Below are 17,481 nucleotides of genomic sequence, written 5' to 3'. Positions count from 1 at the left end.
CTTTTGGTTCTGTATTTTGTTACTTTCTGTACACCTTAAGCTTAAAATATGTTATATGTCAGGTATATCTCAAGCTGGGAAAAATTAGTATGCAAACTTGTATGTATAAGGATTTTCCCTAGTTATGTGTTTACTGATGGCATTTGATTAAATTATGGTACTGACATAAGAAAATACTGCGCAGCTGTTGAAAAGGAGGAAATCTATGTGCATTTATGTACATGGAATGCTGTTAATTGATGTTAAGAGAAAAAAGTTTATTATAGGATACTACAGATATAATGTATAAATATACATGATTGTGAATATCCGCCTGCAAAGTTAAAAGTAAATTTTAAGTAGATGGAGACTTTTTACTTTTAGCTTAATATTATTTAGGTTTTAAAATAATCATTTGCCACAATAAGGATATTTATATTTGAGGTAAGAAATCATGATAAATCAGTGATTTTTTTTTTTTTAAAGATTTTATTTATTTATTTGACAGAGATCGCAAGTAGGCAGAGGGGCAAGCAGAGAGAGAGGAGGAAGCAGGCTCCCTGCTGAGCAGAGAGCCCGATGCGGGGCTCGATCCCAGAACCCTGGGATCATGACCCGAGCCGAAGGCAGAGGCTTCAACCCACTGAGCCACCCAGGCGCCCCTAAATCAGTGATTTTTAAGCTGTGTTTTTTTGAGTCCTAAGTTTCACAGGGTGACCTCGGCTGAGAGTTGGTAGGGGGCAGGGTACAGGCATGAAGCTAGCAGAAGTTGGGAGGCCACCTAGTAGAGGCCTTGAATTAGGGAGAAAGGCATTATAGAGACTGTCATCAGCAGAGAGGATTTATTATACCTCAGGATGCCCAGAGCCACAGAGAAGAGATTGTTTACTACATAAAAGACAAGCCAGTGATACACATCATCAAGTATTTAAGCCAGTACGCTTGAGGAACCAGGTATGCCATTGTTTCCTCTTTCAAAAGGGGGACTCTGGGTCATCAGCTATAGACTGCCTAGAAGAAGGAATGCTTCTCCACTCTCGCACAAAGTTGTATCAATCCCATCCAAACTGCCCTTTTTGAATAATAACCCTTTCTTTGAAGCAGGAGTTCTTCGGAGGAATATTGGAGAAAACTCTCAGGACCCATACCTGGGATGGGACAGGATAGTGGTGAAAACTCATTTCCTCACGGTATAAGGTTCCGTTTCCTTTTTTTTTTTTTTTAAAGTTTTGGGGGCCATGGATGCCTATTCAGTAGTGTATTGATGTTTATGAACTCCTCACAATGTTTTTATGCACAAATAAAATACATTAAGACTACAAAGGAAACAGTTGTATTGATGTTATGAAAATATTTTTAAAATATACTTTATATTAAGGCAATATATTTAAAATATAGGTGAGAGGTCAAAAAATAAATAAATAAAAATAAAATACTGGCAAGGGGTGCCTGGCTGGCTCAGGTGAAGAACATGTTCTTGATTTCTGGATCATGAGTTTGACCTGCTCCGTTTCCAATAATTGCATTATTTCATCTTAATTATAGTTCTCAAGGCCTCTTAATGAACAGCATACTTGTTTTTTTTAATTAAAGAGATCTATTTTTCAAAAGTAGAAAACTATACTGTATGGTTGTGATGGAGTGGCTCAGTGGGTTAGGTGTCTGACTTGTCTTTAGCTCGTGTTGTGATCTTGGGGTTGTGAGATCGAGCCCTGGGTCAGGCTCCACACTGGGCATGGAACCTGCTTAAGATTCCCTTCCTCGGGGCGCCTGGGTGGCTCAGTGGTTTAAAGCCTCTGCCTTCGGCTCAGGTCATGATCCCAGGATTCTGGGATTGAGCCCCACATCGGGCTCTCTGCTCCATGGGGAGCCTGCTTCCTCCTCTCTCTCTGCCTGCCTCTCCGCCTATTTGTAATCTCTGTCTGTCAAATAAATAAATAAAATCTTTAAAAAAAAAAAAAAAAAAGATTCCCTTCCTCTGCCCCACCCTCCTCCCTCTCTGAAAAAACTAGGGGCGCCTGGATGGTTCAGTGGGTTAAGCCTCTGCCTTCTGCTCAGGTCATATCAGGGTCCTGGGATTGAGCCCCACATCGGGCTCTCTGCTCAGTAGGGAGCCTGCTTCCCTCTCTCTGCCTGCCTCTCTGCCTACTTGTGATCTCTGTCAAATAAATAAATAAAATCTTAAAATAAAATTAAAAAACCCAAAACTATACTGTGTACTGCATACATAAACTGTTTAGTCAGTGGCTTCTACTAACCATGACACAGCTTGATCTCTCAGGTCTAGTGATCAAACCTCATAAGAAGACTTAGGATTGGAGATGTCACCAGAATCTGTCCATTTGGCAGGGGGTGCCTGGGTGGCTTAGTTAAGCATCTGCCTTCCACTCAGGTCATGATCCCAGAGTCCCGCATCTGGCTCCTTGCTCAGTGAGGAACCTGCTTCTCCCTCTGCCTACTGCTTCCCCTGCTTGTGCTTGCTCCCCCCATCCACCCCATGTCAAAAAAACATAACTTAAAAAAAAAGATTTTGAGAGTGTGCACATGCCCATGAGCAGGGGGGAGGGGCAGTGGGAGAGGGAAGCAGACTCCCCACTGAGCAGGGAGCTGGATGCCAGAGTTGATCCCAGAACTGTGGGATCATGACCTGAGCCAAAGGCAGATGCCAACCAACTGAGCCACTCAGGTGCCCCAGATCCGCAGATATTTCCAAGCCTCTTTTCCTTTTCTCTCCCCCCATCCCCCGACCTCCTACTGGAAAGACTTAAATTTTTATTTCTCCCACCTTCCTCAGAGCTAGAGGTGATCATGTTATACACTTGTGGCCAACAGATGAACATATATCTGCTGTGAATTTCTGGGGAAGGTTTTGCTTTTATGAGAAAATCAGATGTGGAAGGCTCTGCGTCGTTCCCCCTTTTCTGGTCTTGAATACAGACGAGTTATCTTTTTTTTTTTTTTTTAAAGATTTTATTTATTTATTTGACAGAGAGAGATCACAAGCAGGCAGAGAGGCAGGTAGAGAGAGAGGAGGAAGCAGGCTCCCTGCTGAGCAGAGAGCCCGATGCGGGGCTCGATCCCAGGACCCTGAGATCATGACCTGAGCCGAAGGCAGCGGCTTAACCCACTGAGCCACCCAGGCGCCCCCAGACGAGTTATCTTGAACTGCAGTGGCCATCTTGTTACCATAAGGGAAAGGCCACAAGACTCTCAGAGACATTGGTATTGTGGAGTCATTGACCCAGTGCCAGTAGCCAGCTCTTCCTGACTTCTGGGCATGTGAGAAAAATCCCTACTGAAAAACTGTTGCTATGTGAATCATCTGTTAAAGTACAAAACATTCCTATCTGATAAAGAAATAGAAAAATTTTAAGTGATACGAGCTAGAAATCTGACAGACAAAAGAGATGACTTATTAGGGTGTAACAGAAAATGATTTAAGAAAAAGTTTTATGTAATAAAGCAGTTAGAAAAGTATTGAGCTGGGATACCTGGGTGGCTCAGTTGGTTAAGCCGCTGCCTTCGGCTCAGGCCATGATCCCAGGATCCTGGGATCGAGTCCCACGTCAGGCTCCTTGCCCTGCAGGGAGCCTGCTTCTCTCTCTGCCTCTGCCTACCACTCTGCCTGCTTATGTGTGCTCTCTTTCTCTCTGACAAATAAAAAAATCTTAAAAAAAAAAAAAAAAAAGTATTGAGCTTAAAGGGAAAACATTTGATTAGTTTGTTGCTGACTATAAAAACATTTGCCATTTAACCAAGTTTATCTTAATTCTAAGGACATCTATTCATTGTCTTTTGTTTTGCTCAAGAGTGAAACAAGGGGCCCCTGGGTGGCTCAGTCCATTAAGCGACTGCCTGTTGCTCAGCAGAGTCCACTTCTCTCCTTCTGCCAATCCCCGCTTGTGCACTCTCTCTATTTATTTATTTAGATTTTATTTATTCATTTAATTGATGGGGAGAGAGAGACAGCAAGAGAGGAAACACAAGCAGGGGGAGGGGGGAAGGAAGAAGCAGGCTTCCCGCTGAGCGGGGAGCCTGGGGCTCAATCTCAGGACCCTGGAATCATGACCTGAGCAGAAGGCAAATGCTTAAAGACTGAGCCACTCAGGCGCCCCAATGCTCTCTGTTTAATAAACAAACACAATCTTAAAAAAAAAGAGTCAAACAAGACTTTAATAACCAAAACACATTTTCAGTAAGAGTTTATGTGTATATATATAAAGAAACAATGAAAAAGCACCAATGATCTCTAAAATTTATTATACAGTTTCTGTACAGGATGCTTCACCAATAAATGGCACTGAATTTGTTTTAAAAACATGTAATTATAGAAAACTGTTTAAACTGTTCTGTCACAAACTGGCTGGTTGGGATTTTCCAAAGAATACTTCAGACACTCAAATCAATATATCTTCTGAATGTCAACTTGAAATGCACAGGTTAAGATGAAGACCCTTCAAATAATGTTGAAGATGGGATTCAATTCTCACTTGAGTTGTCACTGTACATCCTCAGACTCAGGCTGCCTTCATCACAAGTATCTTCTATCCCAGAGAGACCAGCCAAATCAAGATGGTTCATCAGCTAAATCACGTTGGTCAAAATACCTAATAAAAAAAAAAAGAATTTCATGTATATTAAAAATATTAGTAGCAGCACTACTTATAATAGCAAAACACCACAAACAACCCAAACATCCATCAATAAAGGCACTCATTGACTAAACTATGGTATATCTACATAGTGGAAGACTGAGGCTTTTTATAAAAGTCTCTTTTTTTATAAAAAGAAATGAGGGGCACTTGGGTGGCTCAGTGGGTTAAGTTTCTGCCTTCAACTCGGGTCATGATCTCAGGGTCCTGGGAGTGAGCCCTGCATCAGGCTCTCTACTCAGCAGGGAGCCTGCTCCACACTCCACACCACCGCTCCACCCCCACCCTGCCCCCCGCCACTGCCTACTTATGATCTCTGTCAAATAAATGAATAAAATCTTTTTAAAAAAATGAGGAAAATACACTGCTATATAGTGTGATTTCTAGGATTTATTAAGTGAAAAAAACAAGGTATAGAATAGTATATTTACTATGCTACCTTTTGTAAGGATGTGTAGGAATGCAGATATATTTATATATACTTATACTTTTAGAAAGAAACAGTAAATAGAAGGGTAAACCAAAAATTAATAAAATGGAAAACTACAGAAGAGAGAAAGGCTAGAGAGGATAAAGGTGGGTTCTAAAATATTTCAAATGCATCCTGAATTAAAATTTTAACTTTGAACAATGTAAATATTCTATGTAATTATAAAACAAGATTAAATGAAAAAAAAAAAAAGAAAATCCCCAAACCCAACCAAATGAATCTTTATCAGGTTGCTGGCATAACCACACAGAGGAGAATAATTTCAAGTGATCTTACATGTGATGTTCTGGTATATGTCCCTAGTGAGATATACCAGAGACAAAAGAACTGCAAAGAATTCTTAAACTGATTTTAGTAGTTGTACTATCAGTAACACTGTTAGTATATTTATTCTGAAACTATTATGTGTGGGGCAGGGAGAGAGGCCAACACGGGGCTCCATCTGAGTTCATGACCTGAGCCAAAATTAAGAGTTGACGCCTAACTGACTAAGCCACCCAGGCACCCCTCTTCTGCAGGTTTTCTTTTCCTTTTTTTAAAAAAGATTTATTTATTTATTTATTTGACAGACAGAGATCACAAGTAGGCAGACAGGCAGGCAGAAAGAGAGGGGGAAGCAGGCTCCCTGCTGAGCAGAGAGCCCAATGCAGGGCTTGATCCCAGGACCCTGAGATCATGACCTGAGCCGAAAGCAGAGACTTATTGCCCACTGAGCCACCCAGGTGCCCCTGCAGGTTTTCTTAAGTGAAGCCTATATAGTCTAAGAAAATTTTCTGGCCTAGAACTTATTTTTCATTTTTAAGTAATGTTCTGAGGGAAAAAAAAATAACCATGACCAATTACTCGATATTGCTTTTCTCATAACTGCACATTATAAAGTATCAGTGGATTAGTAGTCAGACGTTATATTTAAGTCTCTGATTCCATTCAGTACTAGTTTACTGAACCCTAATTAATGTTTCTGAACCTGTGTCTTCACCTGTGAAAGTAAAAGAAAAAACTCTTGAGTTCCAAGGATTAAAGACCCAGTATACATAGCGCCTAGGGCTTTCATTTAATCCTTATTACCAAGAGATAGGTAGTTTGATACGAGCATAGTCCAGAGCTTAGCTATGGAGCAAAGCTGCCTTGTTTTTGGATCCTAGCCCTACAATTTACTAGCTTTGTGATGGCAGGAAAATTGTTTTATCTTTTTCTGCCATGGTTTCCTCATCTGTAATTGGTAATAGCACCTACCTTCTAAGGATTCAATGAGTTTCTATTATGAAGCACTAAGAAAAATGCGTGGCACAAAGTGCCTAGTTAAGTATTAATTATCACCAGCAGCATAATTATTATAGATTGAGAAACTATATGTTGAATACATGTGTATTCTGAAAAAGTGTCTTGTTTGAGGAAGGATAATGGACACAGATTATTTCCCTTATCAATATTTAAACATAATATAAAGCTTTAGAAAGGTATTGGCATTAGATTAAAAACACTGACCAATGTATAAAAATTTCAAGTCCAGAAAGAGACTTGAAATAAATATGTGTAAGTATAATACACACATACACTCATACACACGAATTCAGAATATGAGAATGTTTTTAGATAAATTCCAGGTAGAATTTCAACGTTAAGAAATGAAATCAAACACATTCTAAATAAAAATATGTCCAAACTGAAAATGAATAAAGAACACAGGCAATTAAAAAAAATTACAATAAAATAAAGTATTTTTTTACCCTCACTGGTAATTAAACAAATGCAAATAAAAATAATTTGTATCTTTTTGTTATTAGAATGGAAATATTTGTATCAACTGAAAATGCCCAGTGTTGAATAGAAGACAGGCAGTCTCACTGACACTTTCATGGGAACACAGAAAGATATGAGTTTCTGGAAGGCCAACTATTAATAAATATCTCAATTTTAAAATACATGCAAGCCCTTCAACTTATTTCTAAGAGTTTGCCCTTAGGAAATAACAGAGCTATAACGTATAAGGATCTACACTGCAGCATTATTTATAGAGAAAACTCGAAATATAGGGAATTGAGATATATATGATATTGTTTCCTTTTACCTCAATTTCCTCTGCTTGAAAATGAAAACAGTATTTTCCATTAGTAACACTATTATAAAGCAAGGAATCAAGGATTACTTACCTGCTAACCAGACAGATTAATAAATTCAAAGCAGGAACCCGCTCATCATCTTTACTGTCCTAAAGAAAAAAAAATCAGAAAAATGTAGAGTGTTCTCCCTAGTATTTTTGAAACAAATTTCAATACGCAAAACATGAAACTTTGTTAGATAATAGTAATAATCATATGGAAGTAGAAAACCTCAAAGAAAAAGGAGAAAACTAGAGAGCTAACAACCCTTGAGAAACATCTGACATGATCTTTAAAGATTTTGTCACAGAGAGGGCACAAGCAGGGGGAGCGGCAGGCAGAGCGAGATGCAGACACCTCGCTAAGCAGGGAGACCAATGTGGGACTTGATCCGAGGACTCTGGGATCATGACCTGAGCTGAAGGCAGATGCTTAACGACTGAGCCACCCAGGTGGCCCCTGACATGAACTTTTAAAGAAAGGTCCTCAATAGGGAAAAGAAATAAAGAGTTGAAGATTCAAAGGAGAATAACTTGGAAGAAAGATTTTTTCCGGTTCCCAAGTAGGGGAGCAACCCCCCCCTAAAGTCCTAACTACACAGTACGGAAAACTATTTTAAAATATTTTAAAGAACTTAAAATTGAGGACTGAAATCGTGGCTTCTAGCCTAAGACATACCAGAAAATAGTCCAGCAGATCAGGGTTCTCAATTATATGGAGGTAGTTGCTGAACTATATATTTTACAAAGTGATGTTATAGAATGTGAAGTTTAATTTTATACATTTCAGGATAAAGTTACAATAACCTATCGAGAAATGTTGTAACAGACATGTCACATGTTAATTCAAACTTGGGACACACTTCCATGTTAGTGTACTCAAATCTGTGTCAAGCACTATATGAAACAAAGCTGAATAAAACACATTACCTGATACTAGCAGAGAAGATGAAATATCCACATTAATTTTAATGAAAGAAAAATGTGTAAAGTGCCCATAAAAAAATGTGAAGTATACTGGAAAAACAGAGGATGAAGAAATTCTTTTTAGTTGTTAGGATCAGGGAGAGTATCATAGAAAGTGGTAGAATATGAGCCAGAGTCTGGCAACCGTGGCCATTGCTGCTATAAACATTGGGGTATAGATGGCCCTTCTTTTCACTACATCTGTATCTTTGGGGTAAATACCCAGTAGTGCAATTGCAGGGTCATAGGGAAGCTCTATTTTTAATTTCTTGAGGAATCTCCACACTGTTCTCCAAAGTGGCAGCACCAACTTGCATTCCCACCAACATTGTAAGAGGGTTCCCCTTTCTCCACATCCCCTCCAACACATGTTGTTTCCTGTCTTGCTAAAGATGGCCTTCAACGGACGAATGGATAAGGAAGATGTGGTCCATATACATTATGGAGTATTATGCCTCCATCAGAAAGGATGAATACCCAACTTTTGTAGCAACACGGACGGGACTGGAAGAGATTATGCTGAGTGAAATAAGTCAAGCAGGGAGAGTCAATTATCATATGGTTTCACTTATTTGTGGAGCATAACAAATAGCATGGAGGACAAGGGGAGTTAGAGAGGAGAAGGGAGTTGGGGGAAATTGGAAGGGGAGGTGAACCATGAGAGACTATGGACTCTGAAAAACAATCTGAGGGGTCTGAAGGGGCGGGGGGTGGGAGGTTGGGGGAACCAAGTGGTGGGTATTAGAGAGGGCACGGATTGCATGGAGCACTGGGTGTGGTGCAAAAACAATGAATACTGTTATGCTGAAAATAAATTAAAAAAATGTAAAAAAAAACAACAAAAAAAATTTTTGAAATACATGTCAAATTTTACCTTTTCATACATAAGGCTAAGATGTGTACAAAGCAATTTTACCTGGGGAAAAACTATATGAATCAGGAAATATTATGGGGGAAAATATAATGAGCTGATTCTGAGATAAAAATGTAAATATTATGTCACAGAGTAATTACCTATAAACTCACTGGTATCTTAAAAAAAAAAAAAAAAAAGAATATGAGCCAGATTACGAAAACTAAATGGGATTTAGATGCAGACTGGAAGAGTGAAAAGGCACTTCTGGAGACGAAATAAGGTCTAGGAACAAAACATGTGAAATATTTACTGAGTTGCAAGTATATTCTGCTTGGAGTACAAGCCACAGAAGCTAGTTTGGGCCGTATCACGGTTTAACAAAAATATTTGTGAGTAGTCAATAGAGAACGAGTATGCATTTTGTGGAAGGGAAAGGAGGGATGAAAGAAAAAAAATCACAGGTGGACTTAATCTGGCATAAAGTTTATTTATATTATAATGCTGCAGGTATTCAAAACAATCATTGCACCAGAGACTGTTAGTTGACCACTCCAGCTTCTTGTTTTCCCTTGCTATTTAGCAAAGAAGTTCATTTTTACCTAGGCACCCTGTCCCCCCAGCTAAAAGTAAACACTACCCATAGTTCCTAATGGCCATGTGACTAAAGTCTGGCTAAATGAGCTAGATATATAGCCAGATGTGCTTGTGAAACCTCTGGGAAGCTTTGTTAGAGGATAACCTTCTCTTCTTTCTAGTTCCTATAACCAAATATAATGGCTGAACTCCAGCAGCTACCTTGGACCATGAGGTGAGCTTGGCAACCGAAGTCACATGAGGCAGAACTCAAAGGCCTGGGCTACTGCCATCTTAGATTTCCTCTGTCCACCTGAAGACTTCCTTTATCTAAGAAAAAATGTCCATTTTATTTAAGCTACTGTTATTTTGGGCTTTTTAAAATTATGTGGCCAAATCTAATCTTGACTAATAAAATATTCCACATTTTCCTATTTCAATGTAATCCTTTTTTATTACTACATAAATCAATGAGCACTTTCAATTTGAAATAGTAAGCTATAACTTACCACTAAGAGCCTTACTTCAGAGCACCTTCTTGCAAGCTGCCGAATCAGTGAATGAGCCTCAGGTAATAAAGGTTTTTCAAGACAAGCCAATAATGCATAAAGCCACCTTCCCTAAATAGGATTTTAGAAAAAGTAGTAAGTAGCAAATACTGTACCCTAAGTTTAAGTTATTTTTTAAAATGTCCAAAGTTGTGTCTGGTTATTTGCTATGAATAAATTAATGTAACATTAACTGTATTATGTTTGGATATAGACAACAAGGGATCATCTAGACAGCCAGCTGATATCTCTTGTATCTTCTTACCACAGACATAGGACATTGGACACTTCAAATACCCTTAGTTCCAAAGAGTTCATTTTAGAGATTCTTACTATAATGGAAGTCCTGATTTCTAGGCAGAAAACTACAATAAGATGTGCATAATCCTTGCAAAAATTAAGACACATATTTTTCCTTTGCCCTTTATAGACAGATATACAAATAAATAATTTTATAAGTTTATAACTTTGCCCCTTGTCTATACAAAGGAACTATACTCTAGATGAAATAATGTTTTGAGGGGCACCTGGCTGGCTCAGTTGGTGGAGCATGCAACTCTTGATCTTGGGACTGTGAGTTCAAGCCCCATCCTAGGAATAGAGATTACTTAAAAAAAAAATCTTAAAAAAATTATAAAAAATGTTTTGATACTTCCTTAAGTACCATGGCAAACAATCTATCCCCACTCTTTTTATTTATTTACTTATTTTTAAAGTAGGCTCCATGCTTAGCATGGAGCCCAATGCAGGGCTTGAACTCACGACCCTGAAATTAAGACCCGAGCTGAGATCAAGAGTCGGACACTTAACTGACTCAGCCCCCCAGACACTCCATCCCCATCCTCTTTTGAAATTTTTTTTTTTTTTTCAATTACAAAAGGAAAAAATACTCAATGAAGAAAAACTAAAGAATACAAAGAGCACAAAGTAAAAAACACAACCGCAACCCCATCCAGATAAAATTTCTAATTTAAAAAAGTGCTAATTTTTATCTTTAGCATATTTATATGTACAACATAAAAAAATAAAGTTCCATTATTGCAGTAACATTAATAATGTGGTAGTAACCTTGTGTAGCCATCTTCTTTACTTGCAATACACAGTAAGTATCTCCCATGTTGTTAAATGGGATTAATAACATCTCAACATAACACTTATATAAATACTCCTTAACCAAACACTTCCCTGTCACTGCTGGTTTATTCTTTTTTTCCCCAAACTCTGTGAGAGTATAATGATAGATATTATACCCCTAGGACCAAGTCTAGAGTTGGAACACAACAGGAGCTTAAATTAAGATCTTTATGGAATGAATGTTCCATTTTGAATGCACCATAATTAACCAATTTCCTATTGTTGAGCACTCAGGTTTAATTTGTTGCTGTTATATAAAAAATAGTGTGATAAATATCCTTGAACATAAATTTTAGAGCATCTCTGGTTTTTTGGGCTAAATTCCTAGAAATAAAATGGTAGTATCAAAGGGTATGTATGTTCATAAATGTTTCTGAGATATAATCAGTAAATTGTACCCCAGAAAAATTATATCAAATTATATTTCCACCAGCAGTGTATATGACTGAATTTATTCTGAGGAACAAATCACTCTGGAGAAACCTAAAGAATATTAAACAATGTTTACATAGCAATTCATGCAACAAACTAAATTAGCTCCTCAAGCTACCCCAAATCAGTAAGACTTTTTCTTAAACAAAAGATTCACATCCAAGTTTCTTTTATAAATAGTAAGTGGAATTCTCTTCTACATCAAAAAAACTATTATACATTTAAACTTGGCTCGAATTCTCAGGGCTGCGTTTACCGTATATACTGGCACTCAGGTATTCAAATGGCTCCTAAACCTCTACTGATGGTCTAAGATATATTTATATTTAGAGGCACCTTTTCTCAAAGTCAGTGAACACACTGTGGCGATACTAAAATGTAAAAACAAAACCCAAAACAAAAGAGCTGAACATATTCTTTAATACCTTCACATTTGGATGAATAGCAAGGCTGTATTTATTTCTCAAGAAGAAATTAAAGTAATCCCAAGTAAAGACATTTAAGAAAAGAGATCCTTTTTCCTTCTGCTAGTTTATGATAAGCAAACTTTGTAATATAGGTTTTTATACACTGATATTCTTAATAGGAAAGTTCTGATAACATGGTTAATTGGATAGAAGAATTGAATACCCTTGATTTAAGAGACATATTGACTCAAGGTTAGAAGCAAAGGGTTCATTAGGTTAAGATTTAGTAAATCAGCTGTCAGTTCCTCTGACAAATATAGCTACTTTTTGGTAATATGCTCTCACTAATAAATAGGAAAAGCCAAGCTTATCACCTTATTACCTTGGGAAATCTTCAGAAGTTAAAAAAAAATTCCAAAAAAATCTTACAACAAAGTTAATAAAATAAAGATTTAAGGAAGAGAAGGAAAACAGGTCAGGTAATACTGCTAAAAGGTCACTATCAGAGAGAAAGAATCGATGTAGAATTTAGAGTTCAACATCCAGATTCCAATGAACAAGTAATATGAATATATACAAAGTTATCTATTGAAGGTATACCTAATATACCTATGATGGGGAAAAATACTCACTTTTTTCAAGGAATACAAATTACATTTACTTAAAGTATTATTGTAAATTCACTAAATTTGAAAACAAGCAAATTATAAAATGATTATAATCATTAGATTGAACATATGGAATTACTGATAATCAAATGTTTTTAACCTACAAAAATGGCAAATGTACATGGTTCAACTTAAAGTGGAGCTGCAGAGAAAAAGAAGAAACCTTTGCTGATGGCACTATTAACTGGTTCATTCCTTTTGGAAAGCAATGTAGCAAAATGTAACAAAAGGTTATAAAACCCCGATTCAATAATTCTACTCTAGCAATATCCTGAGAAAATGGTAATTAAATTAAATTGTTATAAATGTTTGTAATTTAGTCATGATTATAAAATATAAGAACCCAAATAGTCAATAATGAGAGAACCAAGTAAACCATGAGACATTAAGACAATGGAAATTATATGAGTTACATTATCATACAGAACTATATATATTAAATTGGAGATAAAAAACCCAGAATAACATATTACAATATATAAAAGACATGTGTGGCCACTGAATCAGAAACAGTGATTTTATCTCTATTTATTTTTACTTATTTTTTAAGTAGGCTTCATGCTGGGCGTGGTGCTTGAAATCACAACCCTGAGATCAAGACCTGGGCTGAGCTCAAGAGTTGGATAAACCAATATTGCAATATAATGTATAAATTTTTAAGCCTGACATTCATCTCGGTAGCTTGAGAAGTCTCTTAAGTATCACATTCTTATGTGAAAATCACTAGATTTTCATTTTTATATTTTATTCTTTTAAATCTCTACTATATAACACATGCACTTAAGGGGAAAAAAAAATTAATGTTTAAAGTCACTGTTTCTGGGCACCTGGGTGGCTCAGTAGAGGTTGAGCGTCTGACTCTTGATTTCGGCTCAGGCCTTGACTGATCTCAGGGTCATGAGTTCAGGCCCCACACTGGGCTCCACATTGAGCAAGGAGCCTACTTAAAAAACAAACAAACAAAAACAACACATATATACAAAACACACACAAAAAAGAAAATGCATTTCAAATTTATTTAAGCCAGCACTACTTATAATGGGATGTCCAAACTGGATGTCAGTCAGTGATCTATTTGTTACTGGACTGCAGTGAGACAAGTTGCTTCTCCCAAGATATAAATAAACTCTAGCTGACTTTTTCCAAGGCAAATCTTTCTCAATAAAGTATAATATTGATTTGCATTCTACTCTAAGTTCCTTATTTCACTGCAAGCAAGCATAGTTCGCATTGTACACATGGTTATATATGCAAGTGTATCCACACATATCCATAAATATTCCTTAGAGTCATATCTCATATATAAAACAAGTATACACAATTTTGTCTGCATTATAAAAATAAAAAGATGCAATACTACCAGTTCTGGAGTGAAGTCTCTTTCTCCAAACCAATTACTCAGATATTCCAATACGCTAGTTACTGTTGCCTAAAAAAAGAGGAAGGGGGAGGTAGAAGAAATGTATTAGTAATAAAACAAAGGCAAGTTCAACATGGGTTTCATTAAGTTTAGTTAAAAAGCAACTCTGATATTAAAAATAGTCCCATTCTTTAGACTTCCAGAGAAACTGACTGTATTTAGTAATTTGGTTAGATGGCTCACTCAGAGAAGAAGCTTTTTAGACAAATATTTTTAAGTACTTTCAAGTATCAATACCTTGGTTTAAACCTGAGGATTTAGTCTGTAACCACTAACTTAGTTTAAAAATACTTGAAAAATTCCCCTGCATAATACCTTCAAGTTATTTTCATTAAGTCAAAGTAAAAATATAAGGAGAAAGTTAGCTAGAGAAAGATCTGTTTTAAAGCTATATAGATAGAATTTATCAAACTGTTGAAAATATTCTCTTGCTTCTTCAAGCATAATTGGACACTTAACAAAAGTCACTCATTGAATTTACTATGATTACAGTATTTTAAAGCAAATGATCAAGTGAGACTATTAGCCAGTATAGGATTTACAACAGAGCACTACACTTAAAAAAATTTATCTTTCAAGGGCACCCAAAGCTATGTGAAGGCAAAATAATCAAATTTCTCATCTGCTATTTAAATGGATAACAGAGTTCTTCATCCTAAAAGAGTGAAGAAGCATTTGATCCAAGAAATTATCTATTTCATTCTTAATGGGATATATAGGACATCTGGAACTAGAAGTAACGATCTAACCTCAGTTTTACTTCAAACCCCAGAATCTAAGACTTAAAACTGAAATATACACAATTGAAGAGTTGAGCAACATGATGTAGCATGAGCTCTGGAATTAGATCAAACTGGGGTTAAATCCCAGGGTGCCATTAGAACTTGCTGAAAGCACCTGCAAGTCACTTAACTTTCAATTTCATTTCCTATCTATAAAAATTGGATATTAATAATAATTCTCAATATGAGTTGTACTGGGAATTAAATAACAACTGTTAATGAGGTTAGGACAGGGCTTTATGTACTGTAAGCATTCAATGAATGTGTTTATATACTCTCATACACATTAAAACAACAAAATACATACATCAGTATTATTGGATGGATTTTACCTGATTCATTCTGCTAACAATACTAAGCAAGGGAGGAAAACCAATCTGAAAGAAAAATGAGACTGAAATTTACTAAATGGTATTATAAAGGGTGCTTCATTATTTTCAAACTCCTGAGTTTTGGGTTTTTTTTTAAAGATTTTATTTATTTATTTGACAGACAGAGATCACAAGTAGGCAGAGAGGCAGGCAGAGAGAGAGAAGGAAGCAGGCTCCCAGCTGAGCAGAGAGCCCAATGTGGGGCTCAATCTCAGGAACCTGGGACCATGACCTGAGCCAAAGGCAGAGGCTTAAACCCACTGAACCACCCAGGTACCCCCAAATCTCATATTTTGATGGTTGGATAGTATTCCATTTTATATATATATATAATATATATTATAGTATTCCATTATATATTATAATATACCATTCCACAGTATTTTATTTTATATATATAAATATATATATTTTTTCATGGATAAAGAAGATATATATATGTGCATGGATAAAGAAGATATGGCATATATATTATTATATATTAAATATATATAATAATGCTGGTATAAACATTCGGGTGCCCCCAAACTCGTGAGTTTCTTATCACAATTTTTAAAAACAAAGAATGACTAACAGGAAATTCCTTCATTACCCATTATAATAAAACATTCTATCAACTATTACGTTGGTAATGCCTCAAAAAATATTTTGCAATTTGAATATATAAATTTAAAAATGACGTAATTAAAATATGAAATTTCCTAAACTAATACTATGATACTATTGATACTATATTAATATGCTGCACACACGTTTTCAAAATCTGCAGCTAAAGCTAACATTTTCAGGAATAAAGGGCACTCAGAATTTTTTTCAAACCTAAGCTGATTCAATTAAAAAAGTATTTTGAGGGGCGCCTGGGTGGCTCAGTGGGTTAAGCCTCTGCCTTCGGTCCAGGTCATGATCTCAGGGTCCTGGGATCGAGCCCCACATTGGGTTCCCCCTCTCTCTCTGCCTGCTGCTCTGCCTACTTGTGATCTCTATCCCTCTGTCAAATAAATAAATAAAATCTTCAAAGAAAAAAAAAAAGTATTTTGAGAGGCGCCTGGGTGGCTCAGTTGTTAAGCATCTGCCTTCGGCTCAGGTCATGATCCTAGGGTCCTGGGATTGAGCCCCACATTGGGCTCCCTGCTTGGCAGGAAGCCTGCTTGTCCTCTAACACTCTCCCTGGTTCTGTTGCCTCTCTCGCTGTGGTCTCTGTCAAATAAATAAATAAATAAAATCTTAAAAAAAAAAAAAAAGGTATTTTGAAGTTTTAATGCTGGGAGCCCTCATTATGAAAATAGCATTGGGCGCCTGGGTGGCTCAGTGGATTAACCCCCTGCCTTCAGCTCAGGTCATGATCTCAGGGTCCTGGGATCGAGTCCCCGCGTCGGGCTCTCTGCTCAGCGGGGAGCCTGCTTCCCTCTCTCTCTCTCTGCCTGCCTCTCTGCCTACTTGTGATCTCTCTCTGCCAAATAAATAAATAAAATCTTTAAAAAAAAAGAAAGAAAGAAAATAGCATTGACTTTAGATAAAGTTAAGGGGATATGCATTAACTCTGCCTCCTTAAATGGTTCTTCCACATGGTGTATTTTACTTTCATATATTTTGTAATAATAAGCTAAGTAAGTTGTAATTTTTTGTCCAATTAGAATACATTTTGAAATATAACATCCATTAGGGTATTATCCAAAAAAAACAACAGATTGTGTAAGAAACAGGGCCAAATTAGTTTGCTTACAGACCTGAATCTATTTATACCCCACCACCATGTATAAAAGTACCTATTTTCCCAGCCCTTGTTAAAAGAGCTATCAAATTTCCTTTGCCAACGTTACCTGAAAAATAGCAGCTCAGTGGAGTTAGGAGTTACATTTCTATGGTGAGTGAATATGGCATCTTCTCATATAAGAGCAATTCATATTTTTCTTTCTGTGAGCTATTTATAGCCTTTGCAGTTTCTTTGTTTTTCGTTTCTTTTTTTTAAGATTTTATTTATTTATTTGTCAGAGAGAGAGAGGGAGGGAGAGCGAGCACAGGCAGACAGAATGGCGGGCAGAGGCAGAGGGAGAAGCAGGCTCCCTGCTGAGCAAGGAGCCCGATGTGGGACTCGATCCCAG

General features: G+C 36.9%; 1 protein-coding gene across 1 annotated transcript in view; it reads right to left on the bottom strand.

Moving 5' to 3' along the window:
- Positions 1-4,134: 4,134 nt before the first annotated feature.
- Positions 4,135-17,481, bottom strand: part of LOC111140527 (gem nuclear organelle associated protein 2) — a 21,755-nt gene continuing 8,408 nt past the window's right edge. The window contains exons 6-10 of the mRNA XM_022492757.1: positions 15,341-15,385; positions 14,167-14,235; positions 10,127-10,237; positions 7,275-7,333; positions 4,135-4,586 (exon numbers count right to left, since the gene is read on the bottom strand). Of these exons, the coding sequence (XP_022348465.1) occupies positions 4,547-4,586; positions 7,275-7,333; positions 10,127-10,237; positions 14,167-14,235; positions 15,341-15,385 (324 nt within the window). The 3' untranslated portion in view covers positions 4,135-4,546. The remainder of the gene's footprint in view (positions 4,587-7,274; positions 7,334-10,126; positions 10,238-14,166; positions 14,236-15,340; positions 15,386-17,481) is intronic.

Source organism: Enhydra lutris, unplaced genomic scaffold, assembly GCF_002288905.1.
Source record: "Enhydra lutris kenyoni isolate GAN:26980312 unplaced genomic scaffold, ASM228890v2 scaffoldscaffold4, whole genome shotgun sequence".
Taxonomy (NCBI): Eukaryota; Metazoa; Chordata; class Mammalia; order Carnivora; family Mustelidae; genus Enhydra; species Enhydra lutris.
Note: the sequence above shows the minus strand (reverse complement) of the source record. Positions and strands in the feature narration are given on the sequence as shown.